The 27,983-nt window shown below is 36.4% G+C and overlaps 1 protein-coding gene and 1 non-coding gene across 13 annotated transcripts; both read right to left on the bottom strand.

The window, feature by feature from the left end:
- Window positions 1-642: 642 nt before the first annotated feature.
- CCP110 (centriolar coiled-coil protein 110) lies at window positions 643-27,983 on the bottom strand. Of its 12 annotated transcripts, none has more exons than XM_032605974.1 (16): window positions 27,767-27,931; window positions 26,021-26,772; window positions 23,318-23,473; window positions 19,941-20,069; window positions 15,187-16,834; window positions 13,048-13,178; window positions 12,033-12,210; window positions 11,110-11,249; window positions 10,746-10,862; window positions 10,302-10,403; window positions 9,998-10,114; window positions 6,882-6,955; window positions 6,265-6,327; window positions 5,530-5,589; window positions 4,959-5,044; window positions 643-2,612 (listed from the first exon to the last, which is right to left on the bottom strand). In XM_032605974.1, the coding sequence occupies exons 3-16, from the start codon at window positions 23,456-23,458 to the stop codon at window positions 2,560-2,562; spliced, it is 3,039 nt and encodes a 1,012-aa protein (XP_032461865.1). In that variant the 5' UTR covers window positions 23,459-23,473; window positions 26,021-26,772; window positions 27,767-27,931; the 3' UTR covers window positions 643-2,559. The 12 variants fall into 12 exon arrangements, 11 of the variants coding, with proteins under 11 accessions (XP_032461865.1, XP_032461863.1, XP_032461866.1 ...); XM_032605972.1 differs by having other exon boundaries at window positions 26,021-26,166; XM_032605975.1 differs by lacking the exon at window positions 27,767-27,931 and adding an exon at window positions 27,543-27,563 and having other exon boundaries at window positions 26,021-26,166.
- LOC116741092 lies at window positions 25,024-25,173 on the bottom strand. Its single transcript, XR_004346060.1, has one exon. It is a non-coding gene; the product is annotated as a small nucleolar RNA SNORA62/SNORA6 family (small nucleolar RNA).

Raw genomic sequence — 27,983 nt, 5'->3', positions numbered from 1 at the left:
TAGCATTCCAACTCCACTTGCTTATTTTTTTTTATAACCATTACTCTTCATTTGGGGGTAGGAGGGGGATTGTGTGTGGTTGTTCATGGGACAGTGACACCTGACAGAAAAAAAGATCTTCATCTCCAGAATGGGTCCTTGTTTTCAGCTCAGTATGAGTAATAGAGAGTTCCCAGTCAATGTACATAATAAACAAGAGCAAAGGGTGGCCACTGGAAAAGGGAGAGGCTGTTCTCACACTGCCTTGTAGATTGTCAAATGTAGTATCTCCTCGATAAGAGGTAAAAATGAAGACCGTTGGACTATGCTCACGTTAGATGACCAGGCAGCAGCAGTGGTTGGATTCTTAACGCTGTGCAAGTTGGCAGCTTGGTGTGAGCTTCAACCTTCGCATTCTCTCCCATTCGATCCGGCTAAGACATTTCCAGCTCCAGTGAACTTTTGCCCTCTGAAAAGTCCAACTCATGCAAAATCAAATGCCGGGGGGCTAATGTTACGGGTTACATATTAAATAGTGGGATATACCTTTCATGGGTCTTGTAATTGTAAAAAATTATCATATTATAATATTAATGTCTTGGCCACATACTTTTCAAAAGTCCTTTCTTTGGTAAATAAAAAAGATCAAATGAGATTTCTTTTAAGATGAAAAGTTTATTTTGCCTTTTGCCTAGAAGCAAAACTAGTGAAAATTAAAATTAAAGTATAAAAATAAATATAATTTACATTCATGGACATTCCACTCAAAGAAAAAATAACAAAAATAATATATATAAATAAAAATCCATTAAAAGCACAAAACAATGTCTGGCACTTTTATGAGAAAAAGCTGTGAACATTAAAAAAATTTATAAAACACACAAGCTTTTATCCTTAAAAAAAACACTCAAGTTTTGCATCCTTAATCTAAAACTAGTTTTATCTCTGAAACATACTATTTGTTGTAGCCAATTTGCATTACTGTACACAAAACTTTTAGCATCTATCTTTCATACTGGAAAGACCCACAAGATCCGAGTAAGCTGTATCCTGAGTTTTCAGAATGATAAAGCACAATTTATCATATTAAGATAATTTTGATACACTTTGCCCACAAATATAAATTGGTAACTCAGACATTTTTGACTGTGTTCTATTTCTAATTTTCTGATTCACTCATTAAATAAATGATACATCTCAATAAAGAAAATCAAGTTTACACCCAGAGTAGATTACTATTTTCTGTCTACAGCTAGATGTAAAAGTTAAATTTTAAATGGAACGGAAAATCGAAAACAATCTTTATCTCAACATTCTTAAGAGAATATTAAGAATATATATATAGTCTGCATTTTCAAAATACCAGTATCTTTTTAAAATTTAAGTTAGAAAGATTAAATGTACACATAAATGTTCCCAATTTTATGTGAGAAGCACAAAGCCCTTTTGGAGATGGCATGATAAATTAACAGTGACATTCTTTTTCATAAAATCATGTTCCCTTGGTAACACTTTTTGGTTTATATTTTAAATGATTATGTAAGTGATGAAAAACCTTAAACATTAGTGCCTCTTATGTAATGCAGACTTTAAACTAGACAGTATTATTATCCCATTTGAAAATCTGAATTTATCATATTGTATAGCCCTTTATTCTCCCCTAAATCCAGCATGCTAAAAAAAGCAGACTATGAAGAAATAAACAGACTAAATAGAAAATGTAACTGCATGCAACACGTTATTCTATTTTAAAGAAATAGATGTAATAATGCATTCATTCCTAAGCGCTACTACATTTAAGAACGTTGTGCTATCTTCCCCAAATTTGTTATACCCTCCACAGAAAGATTTTATAATTTAATAGAAACGTTTCTAATAGTACTAGGGTAACATACATTATTAACATACATTAAGCCTAACATTTCTGTGAGACAACTAGTTGCTGAGAGGAATGTGTACCTATGACCAAAATGGTGATGCCCAGCTACTCCTGTGGTGAATTTTTGGTGGACCACAATCAACAGGCAAGTGTTCTATCCTATGTGGTTACACTCTAAGTCCAAGAATATGAGAGATTAATCAGAGTTTTCAAAGTTACAAAATCGGGGAAAAACATTCTTCTGCAATAATTTCCCCTCAAACAGAACAGTATCTAGTTTATCAAATTCAGCAATCAGTGTGCAGAGATTAATGAAATTTGTATTTCAGAACTTATTTATAAGTTATCACACCTTTTCAATATTTTATAGAAATAAACGCAAATGTCCTTTAAGTTTACAAAAAGGTTCTCGGCGGACACCTGAGTAATAAAACAAACTTATGTTTGTGCAGGTTAAGGACAGAAATGAGCCAATTACTAAACGCTAATTTGTCTTCACCTGAAACTGATATTAAGAGGAAAATTCGGTGGGGGGGATGGGACTAGCCAGACTGACCAAAATATCCAGATGATTTTTCAGCCCTTTGGCATCACTTTGCCTGTGTAAACAGAGTCCAGAGTTAAATAAAAAGTCGTGAGCAGGGAAAATAATACGGATCCTAACCCTTCCCCCCTTTTTTATCCTAATGAATGTTGTCTTCTTAAGTTGTCGCAACATTTGGCTGCTTTCTTTGGATTTTTCCTGCATATACTCCTAAAAATAGAGCAAAACTATTATTATTTCTCAATGTAGTTTTTCTGTAATGATACCATTTAATGAGTGCTCACTATGTACCAAGCACTGAGCTAAGCAAAACACATTATTATATTTAATCCTTATGTAAAATAATCACGAGGTCAAAATTGTTACTACTATTTTAACAATAATAAAACTGAGACATAGGAGAGTAAGTCACCTGTGTAAGTAACAGAGCTAGAAGTAGAAACTCTGAGAACCCAATTCTACCTGATTCATTGTTTTACTTAACCATTTTGCATTACTGCCTCCTACTCTGCTTTAATTAGCAATTTCTGAATTTCACTGTAAACTCTTAAGTCAAGCACAAGACATCAAATGAATGTTTTAAAACATATATGAGATCAGAGACTGCAATTTAGTTTCTAAAAACTTTAATTGCTTTGCAGCAAACTTTAACGCCTTAGAATTGTACTTCAGTCTAAGAATATGATAGTCTATCAACATAAAAATGAGTTTTCTATAAAATGCTTAATAAAAGGTTTGTCCTCCATGTAGGTCATATCAAAGCATAATTTCAAATTTGTTTGAAACATAATCCAGGCCATTAAAAATTTAAGGAGGAAAGAATAATCTTTTCAAAAGCAACTATGGATCCCTGTGTTGAGATTCATAGTAGAATTTTAGTCATAAGCCAAATTTTCAGTTTATGTAAAAGGATAAAATTCTTTAGTCTTTTTCAATTGTCTAAATATGCACTCACGTATAAATAAATCTTTAGGAAAAATTAGGAAAGAATTTTTGTACTTGTTTAGATACATATTAATTATACATGTTAATTCAAGGGTTAAGTACATTTTTATTAATAATTATGTTGCAATGCAATTAAACCACAATAGTTCTAGATACTAAACTTCATTGTACACATTAACTGCAATGACTTCCTATTCATCCTTTATACTGTTGCGTATTACTGAATAGAAACAGTAGTTGCTATTTTACTTATAGATTCACAGGTGACAAATAGTGGAGATGAAATGCATGAGAAAAGAATATGGAGAGTAGTCACTCGGGCAATAGACAACATTAGGCAAAGCAATACTAATTCCTCAATGATTTGCCAACTAGCTAGGATTTATTACAATATATAACACTAACATGAGAAAAAATGGAAAATGTCTTAAAATTCCATGTAACTTCACAAGCAACAGGTTTGATGTTTGGTCTGAGTTCTTCCAAATGGTTATCTTTCAAACCAGCTGATTCTACCTCTGGAATAACCGGGATTTTCAGCTCTGTAATCCCCTTTAAAACAACTCCATTGACTGTCACTCACAGTGAATTCCAAAAGATGACCTTTTAAATTATCCTCTATATATTCAACATTATGAATTAAACTCACTATATATACATGCAAAAGGTGAGCAATCAATTCAAAGTTGTGATCAATATCTTGTTCCCTCTTTGAACTTAGGTGAATAACATGAAAAAATTTATGTTGCTTATTCCCTCCTAATTTGGAGAAAATTACTTAGTAATAAAAGCTCTAAAATATGACTAATGGTGTATTAATGAGAAGACTAGAATTGATTAAAGATTTAATTTTAATTGCCTGGTGATTAGGTTTCTTTTAAATGTTTAGAAATCAGTCTAGTTAAAGCAAAGCATTTTGCAAGTATTTTTAATGGATCACATAATTTTTGGTGAGTTATCACAGTGTCTTAACAAAGACACCTAAAAAATATTAAAACATTAGCTTAAGGGTTTTGCATTAGCTCAACACTGAATTTGTCTTTTTGCCACCATAAATAGGATTTTAAAATACACTTTTTGGCTTAGCCCTTAAATAATTCTCAAATAATGAACATAAAGAGAAATTTAGCTCAAGCTTCTTATTGAGCAAAAGATTAAGACTTCACCCCCTCCCATTTGGCATATTCACATGTGACCTTGTGGTCAGAGAGCAATTCTTCCCCTTATGTGCAGATACAAATATTCCTGGGTGATACACTTTCCCAAAGCTGAATAGACATGCACAGATTTAGACATCAGATCATTATATTTTACTCATTTATAAAAACTTTTCTGAGTTAAGCATGTATAATTCTACAAAGTTTTCAGATTAAAAAATACATAGTGTCTCCATGGAATTTACAGAAATCAAGATTGCAACCACAGTTTCACTAAGATCTCCTGACTGCCGCAAAATACTAATACAAATGATCACTAGTAGGAATGACGGTGAATATGCCAAAATTATGGTGGCAAGGAAAGACATCTATCCCGCTGGTATGGCCTGGGTCATGGGGCAGCTTGTGCACGACTTTCTATTGAATGGGTTTCAGGAATTCGTTGGCTACACACCTGAAACAGGCGCTCTGTTAGGCACTCTGCTCTGTGAAGACTTCTGTCTATTTTGCACAACCCCCTTCACTGATGTCTTAGGGGTTCTAATTGAATATAAAAAAATTAATAAGTCACTTGCGTTAAGTTCTAAATGTTCAACATTCAAAAAAAGCAACCATACTGCATTAACCGTTCAAAGCACAATAAGCTTGAAAAGAATTAAGTCTCATGCATGTGCACAGTAAGGAAACTATACCTTTCCCTTCGTCAGGAGACTATAACCATGACTTATGCTTTGTTGGAGAAACACTTTGGTGATGTTGAACTTACTATGTGGATGTTTACATTATTTAATGAGCAAAATGGTATGAAATGAAAAGTAAAAACACGCCAACATAAGATGATAATTAAAATTTAATACACAACAGTACATCAGAGGGTTATCTTTGAACAAAACGTTAAAAGCTCTTCCTAATACGATAAAAAGATCACATTTGAAAATAGTTATCCTTTATATAAAAAGCTAATCCCTCTCAAAGCTAATCTTGATTTGAATATTTTTAAATACCCATGTGTGTTGAATTCTTACCCTTGTCTACTCAGTAGCCTATGAACAGGTGCATTCTGTCCTTGATTTGGCTGAAGGGCTCTGTTGACAAGGTAAATAAAAAATTAATTCAATAGGATAAATTCAGCTTTTCCCCCACTTTCTTTCAACAGATGAAAGAAACAGTGAGGCAGAAGTCAACGATGCAACGATTTGGCCTATACATTATCACAATGCAAAACAAACTGACTACAGTGTATTAATATAGTGCTTATTTGCTCACCAAGAGAACAAACCTCGGTTTTTTTATCAGGAAAGAGATGCCTAACACAAGTATTAATCCTTGTGCTTTTAGATAATTTATTTATGTACTTTACAGAAGGAATTTTTCCTTTCAAACATCTGAGAAACAAAACATCACTCTTGTAAGAGGAGAAAACACGTCAGAAACATTAAGCTAGCTTTCTAAGGTTTTTAAGTAAGTATCAAAGACCCCTTGGACTGCAGACTGAACTCAGGACATATGGGGCTCAAATTTCCATCAGAGATAGCATGTCCTACAGAAAGCTCCAGGAACATCTGGTCTGGCACATGACCATGTATATGACCAGGTGTTACTATGGATTCTGACTCTGTGACCCTCCACCCCAATAGGGAGAGATTTACTGATGTAAAGTAGAACAAAGCCAACAAAAAACAAGCTTGGGATTTATAAGATTTTCTTTTCCTTAAAAGTTAAAAAATAGCCTCTTACTGAGACTAAGTGATTTTTCTCACCTTGTTTCAGAAGGATTTTGCTTAACCAAAAATTTCTTATTTGGCATTCCCATTTCTGCAGCTCTAACACAATATAAAAATAAGGACACACAAATAATGTATTTAGAAAGGGGGAAAACACATGATTACAAATGTGATACAGGATGACAGAAACAAATCATCATTTCAAAGTTGGTGCACTACTGAAAGACCTGTAATAAGCATACTAAAGACGAATTTCAAGAAAGAAGAGTTTTAATAGGATAGCTTCAGAGTATTATTTGCATTAAGTTTTTCCTGCTATGAAGTCTTTAGGATATTTGAAAAAGAATATATTTAAAAGATACAAAATTAACACTGAATATAAGGATTAAGTATTTTTAAGATTACTTGATTAGCTATCAATTACACAAGTTGAATGTTGACCAATTTATTAGTTAATACATTTATCTAAAGATAAAATCAGATTTTACCACCTGATTTTAAGAAAACTATATAAAGGGATTTCTATCACCTCAGCTGCAGAAGTGTTAACAATTCTTTATTTCTAATTTGAATATACAAACCAACAGTTGCTTAAAATTAATTGGCTTGATAATAATTAAATTAGAATATGACAAGACATGAAAAAGACTTACTTCATGTACTTCTTCCTATCAAGAGACTTCTGTGTTGCAGCTGAAAGAGCCACTCGTGGACTTTTCATTTTATCCTTTAAAATACAAAAGTAACATAAAGCTCTAGTGGTACCAGTAATACCACTAAAGTATAGTACTGAATGATCTCAAATTGCATGGAAAAGCTTCTCTTACTGGCATTCTGAGCTTTAATTTAGTCTTTACAATTGAAGCAGTCTAATTTTTTTAATTAATTAAAATTATTTTTCCCAATGAAATGGTGTAAATTTGGCTTTTCTTTTGCCAACCACACTAAGATCCCTGATTCAAACCACAGATCTCCAACACTCTGATATACAGTTGACCCTTGAACAACACAGATTTGAACTGCACAGGTGACTTACATGCAGGTTTTTTTTCAACAAATATATTGGAAAATTTTTTGGAGATTTATGACTTTAAAAAACTCACAGATGAACCACATAACCTAGAAATATGAAAAAAAAATTATGTCATGAATGCATAAAATATATGTATATACTAGTCTATCCTTATATAAGCATAAGGTGAGTGATATTTAATATAAAATTAATGTGTTAGTTTTCTTACTGTTTTATAACTGCTTTCAAAGAGTTACATTACCATTCAGTATGCAGGCCTCTCGCTCTTTCTCTCTCTCTCTGCCTCCCTCTCCCTCTCTTCTCTCTCAACTACAGCCTATCATCACAGGTATGTGGGGTTTTTTTAATGTAACACTGTTTCCAATACTGTATTATGAATATGACAACACTGTATGCCATGATTATAACAATTTATTCCTTAGTGTACAGGCTAGGCTACTGTGAAGCAATCATACTGATTACACTAGGTTCCCATAAATTAAACATATTGCTGCTTCCTCATTATCAATGCATGAATTGTTACAACTGTAAATAAACGTGAACTTGTTTTTCACATTATCTTTTCATTTTTTTAATCTTTCATTTTTGATGTCTAATGTTAGTAATACATATAACATCTACAGTGTTTTGTATCATATAAGACAATATTGATGTAGGTACTTAACAGACATGATTCATCTTATAAACAGACAACATAAATTATGGTATTGATAAATACAGTACAGTACTATAAATGTATTTTCTTTATGATTTTCTGAATATTTTCTTTTCTCTAACTTATTTTAAGGATACAGTATATAATACATATAACATATAAAATATGTGTTAATTGACTGTTTATGTTATTGGTAAGACTTCTGGTCAACAGTAGACTATTAGTAGTTAAGTTGTTGGGGAGTCAGAAGTTATACTGAAATTTCTGACTGTGGGCCACCCCTAAGCCTCCACGTTGTTCAAGGATCAACTGTTTTTCAAATTAATTTGGAGCCTCTTTTCTAACTCTGATTTCCAAAAGAGGTAAATGTACATGACAGTTTCAAGGAAATTCAATCAGGAGCAGCAGGCAGTTTTTTATGAGTCATCCAAGTAATATTCAACACTTAACTCAAAAATCTAATCCCAAAAACAGTATGTAATTCTTGCCAATTTCTTTTAAATTTGTCTACAGATTTAAATATTATTGGTAATCCTGGGAACTACCTGTTTTAAGAATTGTAGGATGGGGGCTTCCCTGGTGGTGCAGTGGTTGGGAGTCTGCCTGCCAATGCGGAGGACGTGGGTTTGGGCCCTGGTCCGGGAGGATCCCATGTGCCGCGGAGCAACTAGGCCCGTGCGGAGCAACTAGGCCCGTGCGCCGCCAACTGCTGAGCCTGCGCTCTGGAGCCCGTAAGCCACAACTACTGAAGCCCACACACCTAGAGCCTGTGCTCCGCAACAAGAGAAGCCCCACAATGAGAAGCCCGTGCACCACAACAAAGAGTAGCCCCCGCTCGCCACAACTAGAGAAAGCCTGTGCATAGCAATGAAGACCCAACTCAGCCAGAAATAAATAAATATTAAAAAAAAAAAAAAGAATTGTAGGATGGTGCTAAAGTCAATAAAGAATGATATTTAGTATCAATTACACCAAACCCAGAAGAACCTCAATGTGAAGTAATTATAGATAGATCAATCAATCGATTGATCTGCCCCTGGTTCCTATTAATATTTGGTCTTTGACCCCAGTTCCTGACACAAAGCTCCTAAAACCCTTTTAATCAAATCTCCTGAGTGATAGGAGCATCTTTTGTTCTAATGCTTGATCTTTGACTTCGGTTCCTAACACTGAGCTCCTAAATCCCTTGAAATTTCCCAGGTGATAGAAGCAATTTTTTTGAACCCAGGCCCCGACAGTGAAAGCACCGAGCCTTAACCACTGGACAGCCAGGGAAATTCCCCAAAGTATCTTTTGTTCTAATAAGACAACTTTTGGTGGGCTCTGAATGAGGGCTAGTCACCAGAAAGACCAAGCACGATTACAACCTTGAAACTTTCAGCCTCACCCCCTATCCTGTGGGGACAGGACAGAGGCTAGAGATTGAGTCAATAATCAATCATGCCTACGTGATGAAGCCTCCATAAAAACCCTAAAATACACATCCACATGCTGGGAAGGTGGCACACACCCTCCACAGGACAGAAGCTCCTGCTCTCAGGACCCTTCCACACCTCGCCCTATGCATCTCTCTATTTGGCTGTTCATCTGTATCTGTTACTGTATCCTTTATTATATAATAAACCATTAAATGTAAGCAACTGTTTCCCTGAGTTCTGTGAACCATTCTAGAAAAATTTTCAAACCTGAGGAGGGAGTCATGGGAACCCCACTTTATAGCTAGTTAGTCAGAAGCAACATAATTATTAATAAAATATACTTAACCCTTGAATTAACATGTATAATTAATATGTATCTAAACAAGTACAAAAATTCTTTCCTATTTTTTCCTAAAGATTTATTTAATGAGATTGGCATCTGAAGTGGAGGCAGTCTCATAAGACTGCCTCCTTGACATGTAGGATCTGATACTAACTCCAGGTAGATGGTATCAGAACTGAATTGAATTGTAGGACACCCAGCTGGTGTCAGAGATCTGGTGTGGGGGGAAAACCCACACATTTGGTAACAGAAATAATTTGTGAGTGTAAAAGAAATAGAGATTTTTTTTCACTCACTAGTTTAAAAGTCATGTAACATACCATTTGCCGGAGCATTTTCTCTTTGCGAACTTCTCGATCATGATGTAGAATAGACATTCTTTCAGCTGCATCCATTACAAAGAATATGTCATGAATACCATACAGGGCAGCTCGCAACTAAGTTCAAAAGAAGAAAATATTATACCCATTTAAAAAGATGAGGTTAGAGGTCAGTAGTATTACGTATGCTCTTATTTAGAGAAAACGGTTAAAGTTTTCATTGAAACCTACTTTCAGTGGTTCAGTGAAGGTAGAGAAATAAAACATTTCCATTTCCTAAGAGCCTTGAGGATACATGCATTACCTGAGCTAACACTCTTTCCTGAAGAGAAGCATCTTGTGCTGAAACAACACCTCTCTTTAACGGTGCTTCCAACTGAAAACTTCTTATGAATTCCATAGTATCCTGAAAGAAATGCTCCTTCATTTTTCTAGAAAGATTTCATGATCACTGGAGTTTCCTTTTGTTCTTTTTCTCAGTCAAAACGAAATGAAGAACACAAAACTATTACATCAGAAGTCAAACAGCACTCACTTTAAAGTGAGACCAAAAAAATGCACAAATTACTTCGTTTACATATTTTAAAAAATTATCTGAATGAGATTAATCAATTTCTAAAACAGCCTACATTATGTGACTAAAAAATGTTTGATCTGCCTAAGTTCTGAACTAATTTGTCAACTCAGCTGTCACAACACTGACAGAAACTGAGACAGAAATGTAATACAATTTACACAACCCTCTTACTTTTACAGTTTGTCGAAGTTGTTTCAGTTTATCTGTCTGCATGAGCCTACGAGTAAGAAATCCTTTTGCTACTGCAGTTACTTTGTTAAATTTTGCTTGTACTTCTGCACTGAAAACCTAGAAGAAATAAAATAGACACAACATTTTAATAATCTGAGCATTATACTCAAGACTGTTTTTCTTAATCTATTACAATGAACTAAATTCTTCTATATGTTTACTCTGTGTAGTTTAATCTTTAATAAAAGCTAAGCTTTTGATGTATTGCAAAATATTTATGCCTCATTTGTACAACCTAAGATAACATAGCTCTTTAGAAAAGATATAGACAGACGTGCATGCATGTATCTTTAAGTTTGCCCACCTGAGACCATTTAGTTTTGGCCCTTCCAAAAGGTCTTGTTACTGAGAGTTTGGTCAAGCCACTAGTTGATGATCCCCAGAGGTAGAATGGTACTTCACTTGCAGAACCAAAGCTGTGTTGTAGGGCAGAACTTGTGAAACCTTGAGAAATATACATAAAGTATTATACTTGATGTCAAATAATTAGAATACACAGAACATCCAAATAAACATGACACTCATCAAGAATAACAACTCTGGGGCTTCCCTGGTGGCGCAGTGGTTGAGAGTCCGCCTGCCGACGCAGGGGACACGGGTTCGTGCCCCGGTCTGGGAGGATCCCACATGCCGCGGAGCGGCTGGGCCCGTGGGCCATGGCCGCTGAGCCTGCGCGTCCGGAGCCTGTCCTCCGCAACGGGAGAGGCCACAACAGTGAGAGGCCCGCGTAACGCATAAAAAAAAAAAAAAAAAAAGAATAACAACTCTGAAACTGATCCATAGCAGACTTAAAGTATTTATGGACTTTAAGCATATGCACCAGATGGATCTTTTCAACACAAACAGCATCTCAGGATAATTGAAGATGTGAAGATAAGCTCTTATTGGGACTGGGTAATTAGATGTAATTCAAGATCACTCAGGAGATAGCAAACTGTGTTATCACTTGAAGAATATCACCTGCTACTTGAATGAACAAAGACCAGGCTCTGAGCCAAATTTCCTGATATTTTCCTTGCTAAGGTGGCTTTTCTCGTGAACCTGCTCATTGGTCTTTGATCTGCTGCTATCATTTCATTTTTCACCAGTTTCTAAGAAGCTGGCAAATAGCATGGGTTGGATGTGGAATGACTTATAGAAAGGAGGTACAATTTTAAAGTGTGCCAAATAAAATATCTTACTATAGGATAATTTTTTCAAATGGAAAAGGATTTTTTTAATATTTACCAGAACTATTTGAATTTGAAGAATGGAGTGAGTCCACTTGAGACAGCACTGTTTCTAGTAAACCAGAGTCACTTATCTTTCTCCATTCTAAGTCCACAGCATTGCTAGTGCCCAATTCGGAGGCTTCCGCTGTAATCACCTTCTTCTCTTTTAACATTTTCTCCCGTTCTTCTATTTCCTGTAGATTAAGTTTATTATAATATGGTAGCTCTTTTAATTACATCTCCAAATAGTATTTTAGGCTCAGCTAAAAGTATGTATGATTATCAGCAAATTATTTATTTCAGGTTCTCCTCCCTCAAATAAAATTGACAATTTATTTAATTGATTTTGAAATGTGATAATCTTAAAACAAGTGTCCTTCCTCTTATGATATACTCTTACAGAATGCATATTTCAGCATCTACTTACAAAATACCTTTTAAAAATATTACACATTTTGAATCAAGGATTCAATTAAGTATCCTTTTGATAAATTATGCATTTATTTTTAGATAAGGATCAAAATATTTTAATTCACATTTTGGCACTAAAAATACTCTCCATGACATGGGGAGGGGGAAGGGTAAGCTGGGACAAAGTGAGAGAGTGGCATGGACATATATACACTACCAAATGTAAAACCAATAGCTAGTGGGAAGCAGCCGCATAGCACAGGCATATCAGCTCGGTGCTTTGTGACCACCTAGAGGGGTGGGATAGGGAGGGTGGGAGGGAGGGAGATGCAAGAGGGAAGAGATATGGGGATATGTGTATATATATAGCAGATTCACTTTGTTATAAAGCAGAAACTAACACACCATTGTAAAGCAATTATACTCCAATAAAGATGTTAAAAAAAAATTGATAATTCCAAAGTCACTTTTTTCTTAAATCCAAACAAAAAAGTACTCTCCATGTATGAAAATCAATAACCCCCTTAGATTAAGATATACAAGGGTAACAATTATAAGTATCCTAAACATGACCAAAACTCCACTCACCAGCCCTATATCCCTACATTTTAATTCCTCACCTTTTGCAGTCTCTCCTGTTCCCTTTCCTGCTCAGCTATGAGTAGCGATAACTGCTGGGCGTGCTGCTCTTCTAGTCTCTTCCGCATTTCTTCGAAAGCTATCATCTTGCTTTTTAATATCTCCTCACCTTCTGAAAAGAAACATGTCCCCTCAAATTTAGAAAATTTAGTAATATCTGATGTTTTATAACATCAATTTAAATTACGCTTCTGACCAGAGAGTATTCCTGGATCTGACCCAGTACAATCAAGATACAGCCAGGTCCCCACTTTGAATCACATTCTCTTTGGCCCTCCTCTCATTTCATGCTACTAAAGGTCTGTATCTCATCACCCTAACCCACTCGTTCGACAGATCCCATCATGATCTGAACTGATGAAGCCAAGACTATGTGTTCCGTCCAATTCTCTTTACTCCAATTAACCTCACAATGTGGTTCTCATGTGCATCTCACCTCCATTTATTTTCTTCACTCCTGTCCTTCTCCAGGGTCTCTGGTATTGTAGCTTCTACTTTTGCTTTGTTTTACTTTTTTAAAATAAATGTTGCTTTGACAGTATAAAGCTACTCAGCTTGAGGCTCCAAAAAAGATTGGATATTAAAATTCTAGATATTTTAATTACTAACTAAAAAATTTATTAAATCAGTATGACTATGCAACCTACTGAATAGAAAGTGGTGTGACACTTTGAAATGTTGAAATATCAAGTATTACACAGATGTAGCACATAGATATTTAGGAATCCATTATAATTCAACTAAATTCAAAGAATCCTTCTTTCTAAATACACAGTCAATGATTTTCATTGAAGATAAGCGCATTATATTTGTCCTACCTGCCATGGTATTCTGATAATTTGTTCCTAAATACATTTTATTCAGCTACAACAATATGCAGTTGTTCACGTGCAATTTTTTTATAGGCGGGGGAGGGGGGCTGGAAAAGCAGGTGAATTGTAACGTTCAGCAAGAAAGGAAAAACGCCCTCCACTCGACCACTCAGCCAACAACTGGAGTCCATTCAGCTCTACCTTAAAAACTTTATAAATGAGTGCCTGTCCAGGGGATCCCTCTCTGGGAGGTGTGCCCGAGGCAGGCAGCCAAGCTACGGGCAGCTCTCGGCACGATGCACTGCCACCCTTGCCCACTCTGATAGCAAGCCGGCTGCCTCCATGCCTGGCCTCATCTCACACGCAGCGGCCTTCCTCTTGTGAAAGCACTGCCAGAACTGCCACTTGGTCAGTCTGTGTCCTTTAGGTATTCACCGAGACAGCTTCTAGCCTGCTACGTCATCTACTTGGAGAAGCCAAGCTGGCTCCTCAGATATCAACTGTTTTTATTAGAGTGCTTATAAAGTCGCACAGGTGTTACGTAGTCTGCCCCAACCCAACCCTATTTTTCCTATAAACCTTGTTACTTTTAGGTGCAATTTTACAGAATACGAAGTTTTTTTCAGGAGGATGCATATCACATTAGAGTTGAAATGTCTGTGTCTAAAAACATGATTTACTTGATTTATATGTCTTCCACATCAGTAATGAAGAATTATGAGCCATGACAACAAAGTAAGGAGTAATAAAGAAGACATGTTTTAACAAGTTACTGTTAATATAACACTAGATGCAACAGAAAGAAATTTGAAATAATTTTCATTAATAAAGACACCACTCTTGAAACACTACTCACAGAGCCTTGTTTGTGATATCTTCTCTAATAATTTAGTGTTAAAGTGTTTACTAAAGGGCCAACTACATGAAGATCTCATTACAAATGAAAGGGCAAACTGATGAAAATATTAGAAACCACAGTCCAAAAGGAAAACATCATAGCAATATACTGGATTAAAATTATGAGTGATGTTTCATGCAAGAACTTTTTCCTCCAGTCATTAACAATATTCTCTATAATACCAAGTGGATTGTGAAAGATTCATAATCTAAATAGGAAAATCCTTTAAGAAAGCCTATCAAATGGCAGTAAACTGTAGCTAGTGATGCTCTCTGATAAATGAACAGATGAAGACAATTATAATTATTCTGCAATTATTATTATTATGACAATTATTAATTATCAATTAAAGGTATTAAATAGAGATGCCACCTGCTTGGCAGATATTAAACACTTCGAAGCTTTCTTACCTTTTGAACTACTTTCTAATATTTTATTCTTGTTGATGTAGACAGACCCCTTAAAGTATCTTTTTTCTGGCAAATGTTGCCTTTCCTGTTCAGCTATTCCAGTTGTTATGACATAAGGCCAGTTTTCTTTTTGCAAATTATCAATATCTAAATCAAGTCTCTGTTTAACTTTCTCAAAACTGTTATCCAAAAATTGTTCATTTCCACAGGACGCTGTAGGGGTGTCCATATGCAGTCTGGTATTCTGGTTTTGCATCAGTAAAGGAGATGGGTTTTTTACGTCGTAAGACTTATTCAGTCCCATTTGGAAATTGCAGTTTTTCTCTAACACATTGGCTGACTTGAGTCCACTCACAGTTCCAAAGTTTTGACTCACTATACATTGACTGGTGGCATATGGCTCATGCAATCTTTCCACTGCAGTACCTGTACTGTCCATTTTCTGTGGTCCTCTCCCATCAGATGTTAACTGACCTTCCATGATAGCAAGTCCATGAATAACTTTATTTCCTAATTGACTTCCTGAAGACTGACATACCTGATTTGATTTACCTAAAACCATTTCCTGTATGGCTTCAGATGTATTTTTACTGACATAAACCTTGCTTGAACAAACTCCTGCTAAATCAATTGGTAACTCTGGCACAGTTTCAGATACATTTGTTTTTTCATCAGTTTCTTGAACAACTAAGTCTACTGCCTGTTCTTTTCCTTTAGGACTTAATTCACAAGCATTTATTGGGTTATTTATAAGTATATGACATGCTGATGATGGCCTAGAACACCTTCGATGCATTTTAGGACTTAGGCTTGGCTCTGGGCTAGGTAATTTGGCATATGAACCAGTAAGACTTTTGATAACATTATTTTCAGTAACAAAAGTGGGAATGCGTTTAAAATCAGAATCAGGCTCTAAAACAGTAGAATGGCCAGTTGGTATAGGTATGTCCACTTTAGAAAAGCTACCTAAAATGGATGTATTCACGCTGCTTGCTTGAGTGGAAGCACCTTGGAGAAGAACATTTGATTTATTAAGGCTTGGTTTGTCAGGAATAACTGAACCACAGTGCTTGCCCATCAACTGGGCCTTCTCCTTTTCACAGTCAGTCACTTTAACAGCATCATTTTCTTTGTCTGAATAACTCTCATTAACACTCCTCTTTGCACTACTTCTCAGACTGTGTCTAGATTGCTCTCTTTCTATATACTCCTTTGACTTTTTCATCAGCTTCTGAAGACTCATTATGTAGGGATCGGGAGTAACTTCCCCCAGAAGTGATGGCTCTTGTTCTTCATTTGTTGGAAAGAGACCACCAGAAATAAGCGGCTCTTGTGCAGCTGCTGAGGAGGTCTTTAGAGAAGCTTCGTTTTCGGTGTGGCTAATATTTGAACTATCACATTGCTTCAGATAACTGAATTCTTCTGAGTCCCTAGCTAAGTCTACCCCATTAGATTTAAATTGGTCCTCAGTATTCAATGGCAAAATTCCAGTTATCTTTTCAAACTTTGCTAAAGTAGAGTGTTCAGTAGGGCTTGGCAAGATATTTGGAAGTGTAGCAGGAACATTCAAGTTTCTGACTTCTGAATTAGAGTAAACTGTTTCAGTCTCCCACTGATCAAAATCACAGGCATTAGGTGCTTTTCTAACCTGAAAAAGGAAATTTAAAAATTATTATTTCCAGGAATTCCCTGGTGGTCCATTGGTTAGGATTCCGTACTTCCATTGCACGGGGCACAGGTTCGATCCCTGCTTGGGGAACTAACTTCACATGCCGTGTGGCTCAGCCAAAAAATAAATAAATAAAAATAAATTTAAGAAATAAAAAGTAATATGTCCTGACTACACAAAAAGCCTTTGATTTCATTGTTTTCTAAAGTGAAACTGAAACTGAAGATTCAGAGTTCTAATATTTGAAAACACAAATAAAAACTCAGATGACCTTTTCTATGGTATTCTATATCACATGGAGCTCAAATTACTATAAAAAGCATCTACTGGTCATCCTGGCCTATTTATTAACAGATTAAAAGAGAATTCCTTCATGGTCCAGTGGTTAAGACTCCGCACTTCCACTGCAGGGGCTGCGGGTTCAGTCCCTGGTCGGGGAACTAAGATCCCACATGTCGCCAGGTGCGGCCAAAAAGAAAGAAAGAAAGAGGGGCTTCCCTGGTGGCGCAGGGGTTAAGAGTCAGCCTGCCGATGCAGGGGACATGGGTTTGTGCCCCGGTCCGGGGGGATCCCGCATGCCGCGGAGCGGCTGGGCCCGTGAGCTGTGGCCGCTGAGCCTGCGCGTCCGGAGCCTGTGCTCTGCAACGGGAGAGGCCACAACAGTGAGAGGCCCGCATACCTCAAAAAAAAAAAAAAGTCACTTATCTAATCTGATACAAATATGAACATACGTGCATATATATTCATATACTCATGTGCAATTTAATCTTGGGATAGAAGCATTTTCGTCAGCTTTCTTCTGGTTGTATGTTATAACATCACCACTGCTCCTCCTAGGAGAACTGTCATCTAGGGATAATAATGTGTAAGATAAATAGCAAGTAATTAAATTTCTTACATAGACGATTCCTCTTTAACAAGAACTAACTTGCCCAGGACACTGATTAAGCAAAAAAATAATTCAGTACCAAGACTCCTGCCTCCCATACGCTTACTCCAAATTTTAACTAAAATCCTTCTATATGATGAGACATATTTGTGGTAAATGAAAGGTCAGCCATCGAGCTTAATACTTAAAAATTAAGAAAAACTTCAACTTAAAACCTGATTAAGGCAAATTTCAATTTGATTAGCTGGATGATCATTTAAAACAGCAACCTGGGGGCTTCCCTGGTGGCGCAGTGGCTGAGAATCTGCCTGCCAATGCAGGGGACACGGGTTCGAGCCCTGGTCTGGGAGGATCCCACATGCCGCGGAGCTCCGCAACAGGAGAGGCCGCAACAGTGAGAGGCCCGCGCACCGCGATGAAGAGTGGCCCCCGCTCGCCGCACCTAGAGAAAGCCCTCGCACAGAAACGAAGACCCAACCCAGCCAAAAATAAATAAATAAATTTATAAAAAATAAAAAAATAAAATAAAACAGCAACCTATTAATGAGTTTTTGAACAAGCAAAATAAGTTAAAAATTTAATAAAGATGAAAACAATTGTATACACAAAAGATCCAACAGAAAACAATAAAATTACATTTTGTATCTAAATAACTCGACTTTGCAAAAGAACAAAAAGTGAACTAGGATGTTTTCTAAACATTATACAAGCATATATGAAACTGGCAGAAATCATTATCATATTATCATATGAATACACTCCAGAATCCTGAATTTTAAAAGATTTTTAGGTTGCTTTGTATGTGTTTTTTTTCTTAGGCAATATGGCACTCCTATTTTACCTTACAAATCCCAAGACATGTAATGATTTCCAGGTACTACGCAATAAACAGTACAACAAGATCTACTTGGTCACAACCTCACGATAGAAATAAAACAAAAGGGATACATACTCATGACACATGTTCGCAGGTTTAAGTAAAATAAATTATTTCCTCAAAATAGCTAAACATTTCATATTTGTGATATTCAGCAGCCATGCTTTTTGTACATCACTAAAAAAGCCTTTGGTTAGACAATTTAAATAACAACAACAACAAAATCTATCAGAATCATAGGTTTTACAGGTAAAACAGACCTTAGAAATCTATTTGTATTATATAAAATTTCTCTATCTGAATAATTAATTCATTACTCTATAGTTCAACATTGTACACGTTCTATTAAGCAGAGGAAGTCTTTAAACTCAACAATAAATTCATTAGTAGTATATTTGATATATTCCCTCAGTGGACCAAGAATGATATGCCATTTTTGTTCCAATAATAGGAAATATCTAATAAATTAAAAACCCACCTTTGTTATGCTACTCACTACATTTTATAAACTCAATATGAGCAGTAATTATACTTTACAAATTAAAATCTACTACCCACAGAGAAATGAAGGTAGTAGTTAGTGGGAAATATCCTAAGGGTCATTGTACATAAATCATCTAGTATGAATTACACAAACCACAAACCCCTAGGATTATAAAAAAAATTAAAAGATGTAACCAGCGAAACAGGGTTATATAAGGCAGAAATTATTTGTTTTATCTAATTCACTGTTTTTAGTATGAAATGATCCAGACCTTAAAACACATTGTTTATACAAATTTAAATTAAATAAAAATCATTGCAAAGGTATAGATGTGTTGTTTAAAAAGTTTCAATTTGTATCTAAGATGCATCTAGGCAATTCTATTATCTAATCTAAATTGCATTTGTGTATCTAAGAGCAGAATCTTCACCAGAAAAAAAAATGCGGGACAGTTATTTACTTTAGCAGAGAATGAGAATAAGGTCATTGAGTCAATAGTCTGATTAGTTCAGAGGTAAACTACAATGGCCAATTCTATCATTTTGTCACTGAGAATTCAATGTTTTTAGAGTCATAAGACATAGACAACAAGCAATTATACTCAGTGTATGGGTCCATTGTCTAAGTACCCTCTGATTCAAGTACTGAGCACCACTAACAAGCAAGTGAATTTTCTTTGGAGTAACTGAAATGGAATATCACAAATTACGAAGATTCTCAAGCTTAACAGTATATTGGTAATTAACTACTAAGGCAAATTTATTTCTGAAAAATTATCATCAATGCTTAATTCATGATTTCTTAATTATAATTTAAAAGAGCTTAAATTACACACCTGAACATTTTCAAGAATCTCCTGGACACGTGTCAGTAAAGCTCTATTCCTGTTAACCTGCTTTCTTCTTTCTACATCAAGTGCTTTCTGCTTTTCTTGTTGCATTTCCCTTCTTTTCTCAATATTAAGCTGAAAAACATCATAAATATGTAATTATTTCTCATAAATGTAAAAATATCATAAAATCAGGTAGTTTTGAACCAGAATGATTAAAAATGTGTGCAACAGGTAAAACTATCTATAGTGAAAGAAATCTGAACAGTGGTTGGGGGTGATGACTGGGATGGAGCATATTAAATTTTTCTGTGGTGATGAAAATGTTGTGTGGGTGTGAGTTATAAATGGATGCCATATATCAGAACTCATGGGACTGCTTTTTTTTTTTTTTGGTTGCACTGTGTGGCATATGTGATCTTAGTTCCCTGACCAGGGATTGAACCCATGCCCCGTGAATTGGGAGCACGGAGTCTTAACTACTAGGCCACCAGGGAAGTTCCCAGCATTCATGGAACTTTAACACTTAAGATCTGTGCATTTTACTGTAAGTAATTATTCTCAATTGAAAAAAAAAGTTGAAAGAAAAAAAAACTGTTCACGTATCAAATGCTCTGAAATGAAAGATAAAATTAACCCTATTGGCTACTGTTTTGATTTTCATTTGGTAATGTCTTACTTCACTGGTTCAGTTAGTTTCTAATCCTCTAATCAGTATACATTTCACCTCTTTGCTACCTCAAAAAAATGTCCAAAGGTGATAAAAGAAACAGATAATGTTTTATTTGCCTACAAAATCAGAACACATATTTGGTTCCACTTCATTGTAACCTCCAATAAAAATGTAATGTACTGAAAAAAATTGAAGGCGTCCAAGCATTATTTTTTTTGTGTGTGGATTTAAGTCTTTATTATTAAGTCCTGGGAAGTTTAGTCACTATGTTAAGGAGTCAAGACTTATTTTAGATTTATGCAAATAGAAAACATGTCATAAAAAATTATTTCAAAGTTGCAGTATTTGACTATCAAATACAACCTAAAATCATGGATTAAGGTCCATAAGCATTAGATTTTGTTTATAAATAAGTAACTGATAAAGTCGTAGACCTTACACAACAAGGCCCAGACATTTTGGCCTATATTAAACTAATCAAGCAATATGTCATCAAGTAGCTGATAAAAATGTTTTAAAATCTTTTCTTATTTGCATGGTACCAAAGAATCATTCCAGTTTACTTGCTAATCAAAAAGAGAAAAGAAAATGTATACCTTTAGAGTCATATGGCAGTCACCACTGTAGAAGCAAGTGTTCAAACTACACATTACTAATAGACAAACAACTACACATTATGTAACTTCTGATTTAATTTAATATGAAGTACATGGCATCATCTCCAAAGAATTCTTGCTAAAAATGTTTAACCTGACTCTAACCAAACTATTAGGCTAATTTCCAGTTTATAGGAACTACAGGGACTAGAGGGTAAGTTAAATGTCACCATGAGGAAACAATTAGACAAATCCAAAATATAAGGCATTCTGTAAGATCTCTTTAAAAATTTACTATCATAAAGAACAATTTTTTAAAGAAATTAAGGAACTGTTCTATGTCAAAGACATTAAAAAACATAACAAGTGAATGCTATTTGTGAACTCTGACTGGATCCAGACAATAAAAAAGTTATAAAAGACATTTTCAGCACAAATAGAGAAATCTGAATATAAATAGAATATTAGATGCTGTTAAAATTATTATTAATTTTCATAAAGTGTGATATGATATTGGAGTTTTATGTAGGAGAGTATCCTTATTTTTAGAAACTGTTTACCAGAATATTTAGGGGAGAAGTGTCATGTATCTGTAATTTTCAAATGGCTCAGCAGTAAAACAAAAAAAGTTTTAAATAAAGCAAATAACGCAATAAAGTGAAGACAGCAAAAATGTTAAAAATTGTTGAATCTAAACGGTAGATATGTGGGTAGTCACTGAACTATCCTTTCAACTTTTCTGTATGGTTGAAAATTTCATTACAAAAAGTTGACAGAAAATATCGACCTTTTAAATCCTGCTATACAAAAAGAAATAAATTTAAAACTCTCTTTCAGTAATATTTTCTGATTTGAAATAACGTCACATACATTTATAAAATATTCAATCAGTATCAAAGGGAAACACGATGAAAAGTGCGTCTTCCCTCTCATCTGATATTCCCTCACTCCTCCCCAGAGAAAGAAGATAACAGTCTTATTTAAAAACCCAAATAGTTAGCATATATTGAGTACCTACTATGATCTAGGTAGTGTTCTAAGCATTTTAAATGTATTAGTTCGTTTTCCTCAAAACAGCCCAATGAGGTAGGCACTATTTTTTAGCCTCATTTAACAGATAAAGAAAATGGACCTCCAAGTTCACACAGCAGGTAAGTGGCAGAGCAATAATCTGAATTCAGGCCAGAAGGATCCAGAGCCAGGCTTTAACTACTACTCTATGCTGCCTCTGAGAGCATGCTGTGTCCAGTGATTTACAGCAGCTTGTGAAGATCCTTCCATGCCCACACATTAAGATCTACTGTACTCATTTTAATGAGTCTATAAAGTGGACCAGTTAGTTAAACTAGTCCAGTACTAATGGACATTTAGGTTGTTTATCAATCTTTTGCTCTTTTAAACAATGCTCCTATAACCTTACAGAGACTTCTTCAGGCACATGGATGAGTATAATTGTAAGATATTCTCCGAAATGGAATTGCTGAGTCAAAGGTTATATACACTTTTAAATTCTGATAAACACTACCAAACTGCTCATCAAAAAATAAAATCAACCGATTCTCTCAGCAAAAGTGCATTTTAAGTGCCTCCTCCCCACAAGCTAAGAAATACTAGGTCCTAGTGGCGCAGTGGTTGAGAGTCTGCCTGCCGATGCAGGGGACACGGGTTCGAGCCCTGGTCTGGGAAGATCCCACGTGCCGCGGAGCAACTAGGCCTGTGAGCCACAACTACTGAGCATGCGCGTCTGGAGCCTGTGCTCCGCAACAAGAGAGGCCGTGATGGTGAGAGGCCCCCGCTTGCCACAACTAGAGAAAGCCCTTGCACAGAAACGAAGACGCAACACAGCAAAAATAAATTAATTAATAAACTCCTACGCCCCCCCCCAAAAAAAAAAGAAATACTAGGTCCTATCAGATCGCTTCCAATCAAATATGTTAAAAAAAAAAAGCAAAAAACAAAAAAAACCAACCACTAACTCATTTGCATTTCTTTACTTATGAAAAGGGTCAGGCATCGTTTTGATATTTATAAGCCAGCCTTTCTTTTGTTTTTCTGTGAACTACCTTAGTGGTTCACTATAGAAAAAAAGATTATTTAAAATCAAAAACATTTACCAGTGGAGAAAGCACAGCCACTCCATGGAAGCGAATAAGTGAGATGCTTTCAGACTGGACAGGTAGAAAGCTCTCTGTGGATAGTGATGCTTCTTGGATTCTGGCAAGAATTTTCTCACAGAACTTCTCATACTCTTCCATCTTCCCACAATCACACTACAAGAGAGAAAAAAAGCCATTTTTAATGTGCTGACAAAAATAGATCTTAATTTATTTGGCAAATTTGTAGGGCATTGAAATATTCCTAGAATTCACAAGTCCTAGAACTGGCTTTCCCAGAATTGTTTCACTGATCAGGAGCTAATTCTTGGGTATAGGAAAGCACCTCAAGACCCTGCCCAGTCAAGCCTTGCTTCATTATTAAATATTTCTGAAGATTTGTACATAATCAATCTTTAAATGTGATTAGTTTAGAAAAGTACTAAGAACTCAGCAATGAAACCTTCTGAAAGGAAACAAAGTTCTATACAACCTAACTAACTTCAGTTGTAAAACATAATATTATCTCTTCTTCAGGAGGACTTATCTACACGTCACAAGGAAAACTAAATAGGACTTCCCTGGTGGCAAAGTGATTAAGAATCCGTCTGCCAATGCAGGGGACACAGGTTCGAGCCCTGGTCCGGGAAGATACCACATGCCACGGATCAACTAAGCCCATACACCACAACTATTGAGCCTGTGCTCTAGAGCCCGCAAGCCACAACTACTGAGCCTGCGTGCCTAGAGCCTGTGCTCTGCAACAAGAGGAAGCCACCACAATGAAAAGCCTGCTCACCCAACGAAGAGTAGCCCCCGCTCGCCACAGCTAGAGAAAGCCCGCACGCGGCAACAGAGACCCAACGCAGTCAAAATAAATAAATAAGAAATCTAAGCACAAAAATGTGTACCACGGTTTATTAAAAAAAAAAAAAAAACCTAAATAATACAAAGGTTGGAATGCTTTTGTAGCCAAAAAAAGAGACAAAAGGGCTAGTTAAATAAAAACTGGTATTTACTTTCAAAAGTTCTTTTTTCTATCATGGAGTCCAAAGTCTATTACTTGCATATGTTAAGAATATAATTTGACTCCATGATAACTGAGCAAATCAGTCGGAAGTGGAAAACAGAATCTACTGGCTCTCATATTAATTCACTTTACTGTTAAAAAGTGGAACCATCACCAAACCACTTAAAATAATCAGTCTAGTAATTTCACAATTTCTGGGAACCTGTGATGGTGGCTATGAAAATACAAGGTAAAAGGAAGAGTTAGATACCAAATTCATTCATGTAGCAAGTGTTAAATATTTGATTGCCTGTTTCCATAGCATTATGTCTGGCATTGTTTCCTTTAAATAAACAAGGGAAAGGGAAAGGGAAAGAGGGATATCACTGGACACATAACCAACAACGATATGATCTGTGAAAACAGAAAAACTAATACAATAATGCTTCTTTAAGTGTTCATTTTAAAACAATTAATTAACAAATAAAAAAAGAGAGAGGGAAGGGAAATTCAATTCATGACGTGGGATATGCAAACATGAAACAAGATACAATACGAAACTGCCCTAAGCCTCAAGGTACTTAAAAATTTAGTACGCTAACGTATCAGGGACAAATAATATCACAGTTAGAAATGAAGAAAAATCATATTCAAAATTATGATTAGATTATGAAAAAAGATATATTGCTACTTTTTTTTTTTTTTTTTTTTTTTTTACGTTTGTAGCAAGTATTACTATCAAACTCCACTCATTGGGCCAGAGACCCTTGTGATGTTAGCGAAAAACTTGCCCCTCATGTAGCACACTACCTACACTTGTGAGTTCATCGGCCAGTGGCCTCAACTCCAAGCTCTAACAATGTGCAGTATATTGCTACTTTTGACCAACTCGTAGTCTTATTAATAGCAAGACTTCTTCCTACCATCCCATCAATTCTAATTATTTCTACATTCATTTATGCAAACTGGGAGTTTAATTTCAAAGAAATGGTTCTCTAGAGTGTAAATGAGATTATTTTGCAAACTTATATTCATAAGACAAGCAAAAGTAAAAAACAAAACATAACACCTTAACTGCATGATAACCATAGCAAGGCCTCCTTTTTTAATCTAGACTTCAACCCACATTATATCTTAACAATCAAAATAGGCATAAGCTAAGATATGAGAAATTCGAATGACCCCATTTCTACTAAAATACTTCAAAAGATTTTTTAACACAACCCATGCATCCAGCATTACAAGAAACCAAAGCAGATTAGTCATATAATTAATGTAATATACTTCCAATGGACACACAAGCAAAGAATGGAAGGTCTGGGAAATTTAAGGAAATAAAATATCTTTATGGCAAAAGTTTTATATTTCTTTCAACAACATCATGTAAAAAATATGCCTCATTGCTTCAGGAAGTTAAATTCACATCCCTTAAACAGCATATGTTTGTCATACATATTGCAGACATACAGCAATATATTATTATTACAGCATAACTTACAGCCTATAATAAGGTATTAAACATCCAAATACAAGTCTAATATGATGATTATGGAAATTACCAAGTGACCCTAGAGCATGACTGGATCACTCTCATCCTTTAGTCTCAGCTTGGAGGTCTCCTCTTCTGAGGCCATCCCTGATTATCCCAACTAAATTAACCCTGTGTCATTCACTACCACACTACCCTGCTGTTTCCCAATTTTCATAGCACTTACCACTATCTGAAATTATCTTGTTTATTTCCTTGGTTTTTGTCTTTCTTCCTCCACCAAAATGTAAGCTCCATAAGCACAGGTACCTTCTCAGTCTTGCTCACCACTGAATCCCCATTACATAGGACAGTGTCTGTACACAGTAGGCACTTCATAAAAATATTGAATAAATAAATTAGGATAATTAGCTCAAACAATAATGTAAACCAGAAAAAAGAAGACAGTGGACTACACAGCAAAGAAGCTAGCAAGGAAGAATGGAATTTTGAGAATGACTGTTTCATAGATGACCCGTTTCTCAGAGAAACTGGTACCTCTCAACTGCAAAGGCAACCATTTAAAAAGCGAGTGTCTGTATCTTATATGATTAAGCAAGAGGGCACTTCACTTCTCACGCCACAATTACCCCTGTCAGCAGGGTTTTATTTTAAGGGAGCCTTGACTACAAGGCCACTCCAACCACAAATCTGCTGCCCCATACTCTACCAGCAGGCATTACTGGTCCACTTGAATTAATAATTTGTTGGCTGCATCAAGTTCAGACATACCCTGTCTTCTCCATTTAGACGATGATCCTTCTCCAAATAAGCCTCTTTGCAAACTCCATAGACTAATGATTCTGCTACCTACTCCTCACCAGTGCTCTATCAGAAATGTCACTGAAGGGAATGGTAAAAGTAACACAGAACACATCTTGCCTTGTTGTCAGTTGTTAGCTGGTGGTTTACCCATCAGTCATCCTAAAAACAAACTTCCTGTAGAGGCAATAAAGGGGAAGGTTCTTATCCAGGCACACACACTAGCTGTATGTTCTTGGCAATTCACTTACCATCTCTGTCTCAGTTTCCTCATTTGTAAAACAGGGATAATCAAGAGTATCTATCTCAAAGAGATTCTGTGAGGATTCATTAGTATACTGTAGGATATGCAGACAGCATCAATAAAGGGGAGCGACTTTTATTTCGAAGAGGATGATGATGACTATGATTTTTTTTTACTAGTTTATGGACTCCTGGAGGGTAGCGACAGTTCTTGGTTCCTGGTAAGATTCAATTTAACTTAAAAACGTAAAAAGGGGGACAACAGCTTCCTCATTTTGCTGTGTCCAGACCCCTCCCCACTAAATCAATCTCTAGGTGCCTGCCATTTGCCTAAACTGGGGGGTAGGGAACTGGGATTATAACCAGATAGAAGCAAAGGGTGGGAAACACCCAGTAGCATCATGGGTAATAAAGAGAATTTCCTTTTTTTCTTCATGCTTCTGCCCCCAGAGAATCGCAAAGGCAGAGTAAACAGCGCTCCTAGGGTCTTTGCTTGGTGGTAACTGCCGTTCAGAAACGGCCAGGGCACACCCTGGGGATGCTCCCCTCGCCAGAAAAAAAAAAGGCCCAACCACTTTTATCAACAGGAGGTGGTTCCTCGGGTCTGGCCCGAGTTTATTTACTGGGGACCCTCTGTCCTCACCCTAGCGCCCCAAGCCCACCTCCCCCAACTCCTCTGATAAGGCTCCATCCCGAACACCCACCAGACGGTGCCAGCATCTGAGCATCACCTCCGCGCCCGGTGCCGCCGGCCCCTGGGATATCCGCCTCCGCCCACCCGGAGCCTTCCCAGAGGCTCGAGGCCCAAGAGCCCGGCACCTTCGCTCGGGTTCCGTGCAGAGCCCGCCCTCACATAGCGCGCCAATTCCGCCCGCCCTGCGGCCTCGCAGCCGGACCCGCTGAGTCAATGCCCCTCTCACGCACACACCTGTTCTCCCACGGCCACGGCAGCTTTCCTCCCCTCGCTCCGGGCCTTGGCAGGAAACAAACTGCTCAATTGGTACTGACTGAGAGCAGCTCCATCCACCGCCGCCTCCTCCTCCTCCTCCCCGCCATATTACGGTGCTCAGGCGGCAACGCGGGCTCCTGGCAACCGCCGCCGCCGCCGCCGCTGCCGCCGCCGTCCGGACTCCACCTCTTAGGGC

Source organism: Phocoena sinus, chromosome 15 (genome assembly GCF_008692025.1).
Source record: "Phocoena sinus isolate mPhoSin1 chromosome 15, mPhoSin1.pri, whole genome shotgun sequence".
Lineage (NCBI taxonomy): Eukaryota > Metazoa > Chordata > Mammalia > Artiodactyla > Phocoenidae > Phocoena > Phocoena sinus.
This window is presented reverse-complemented; position numbering and strand designations above follow the sequence as displayed.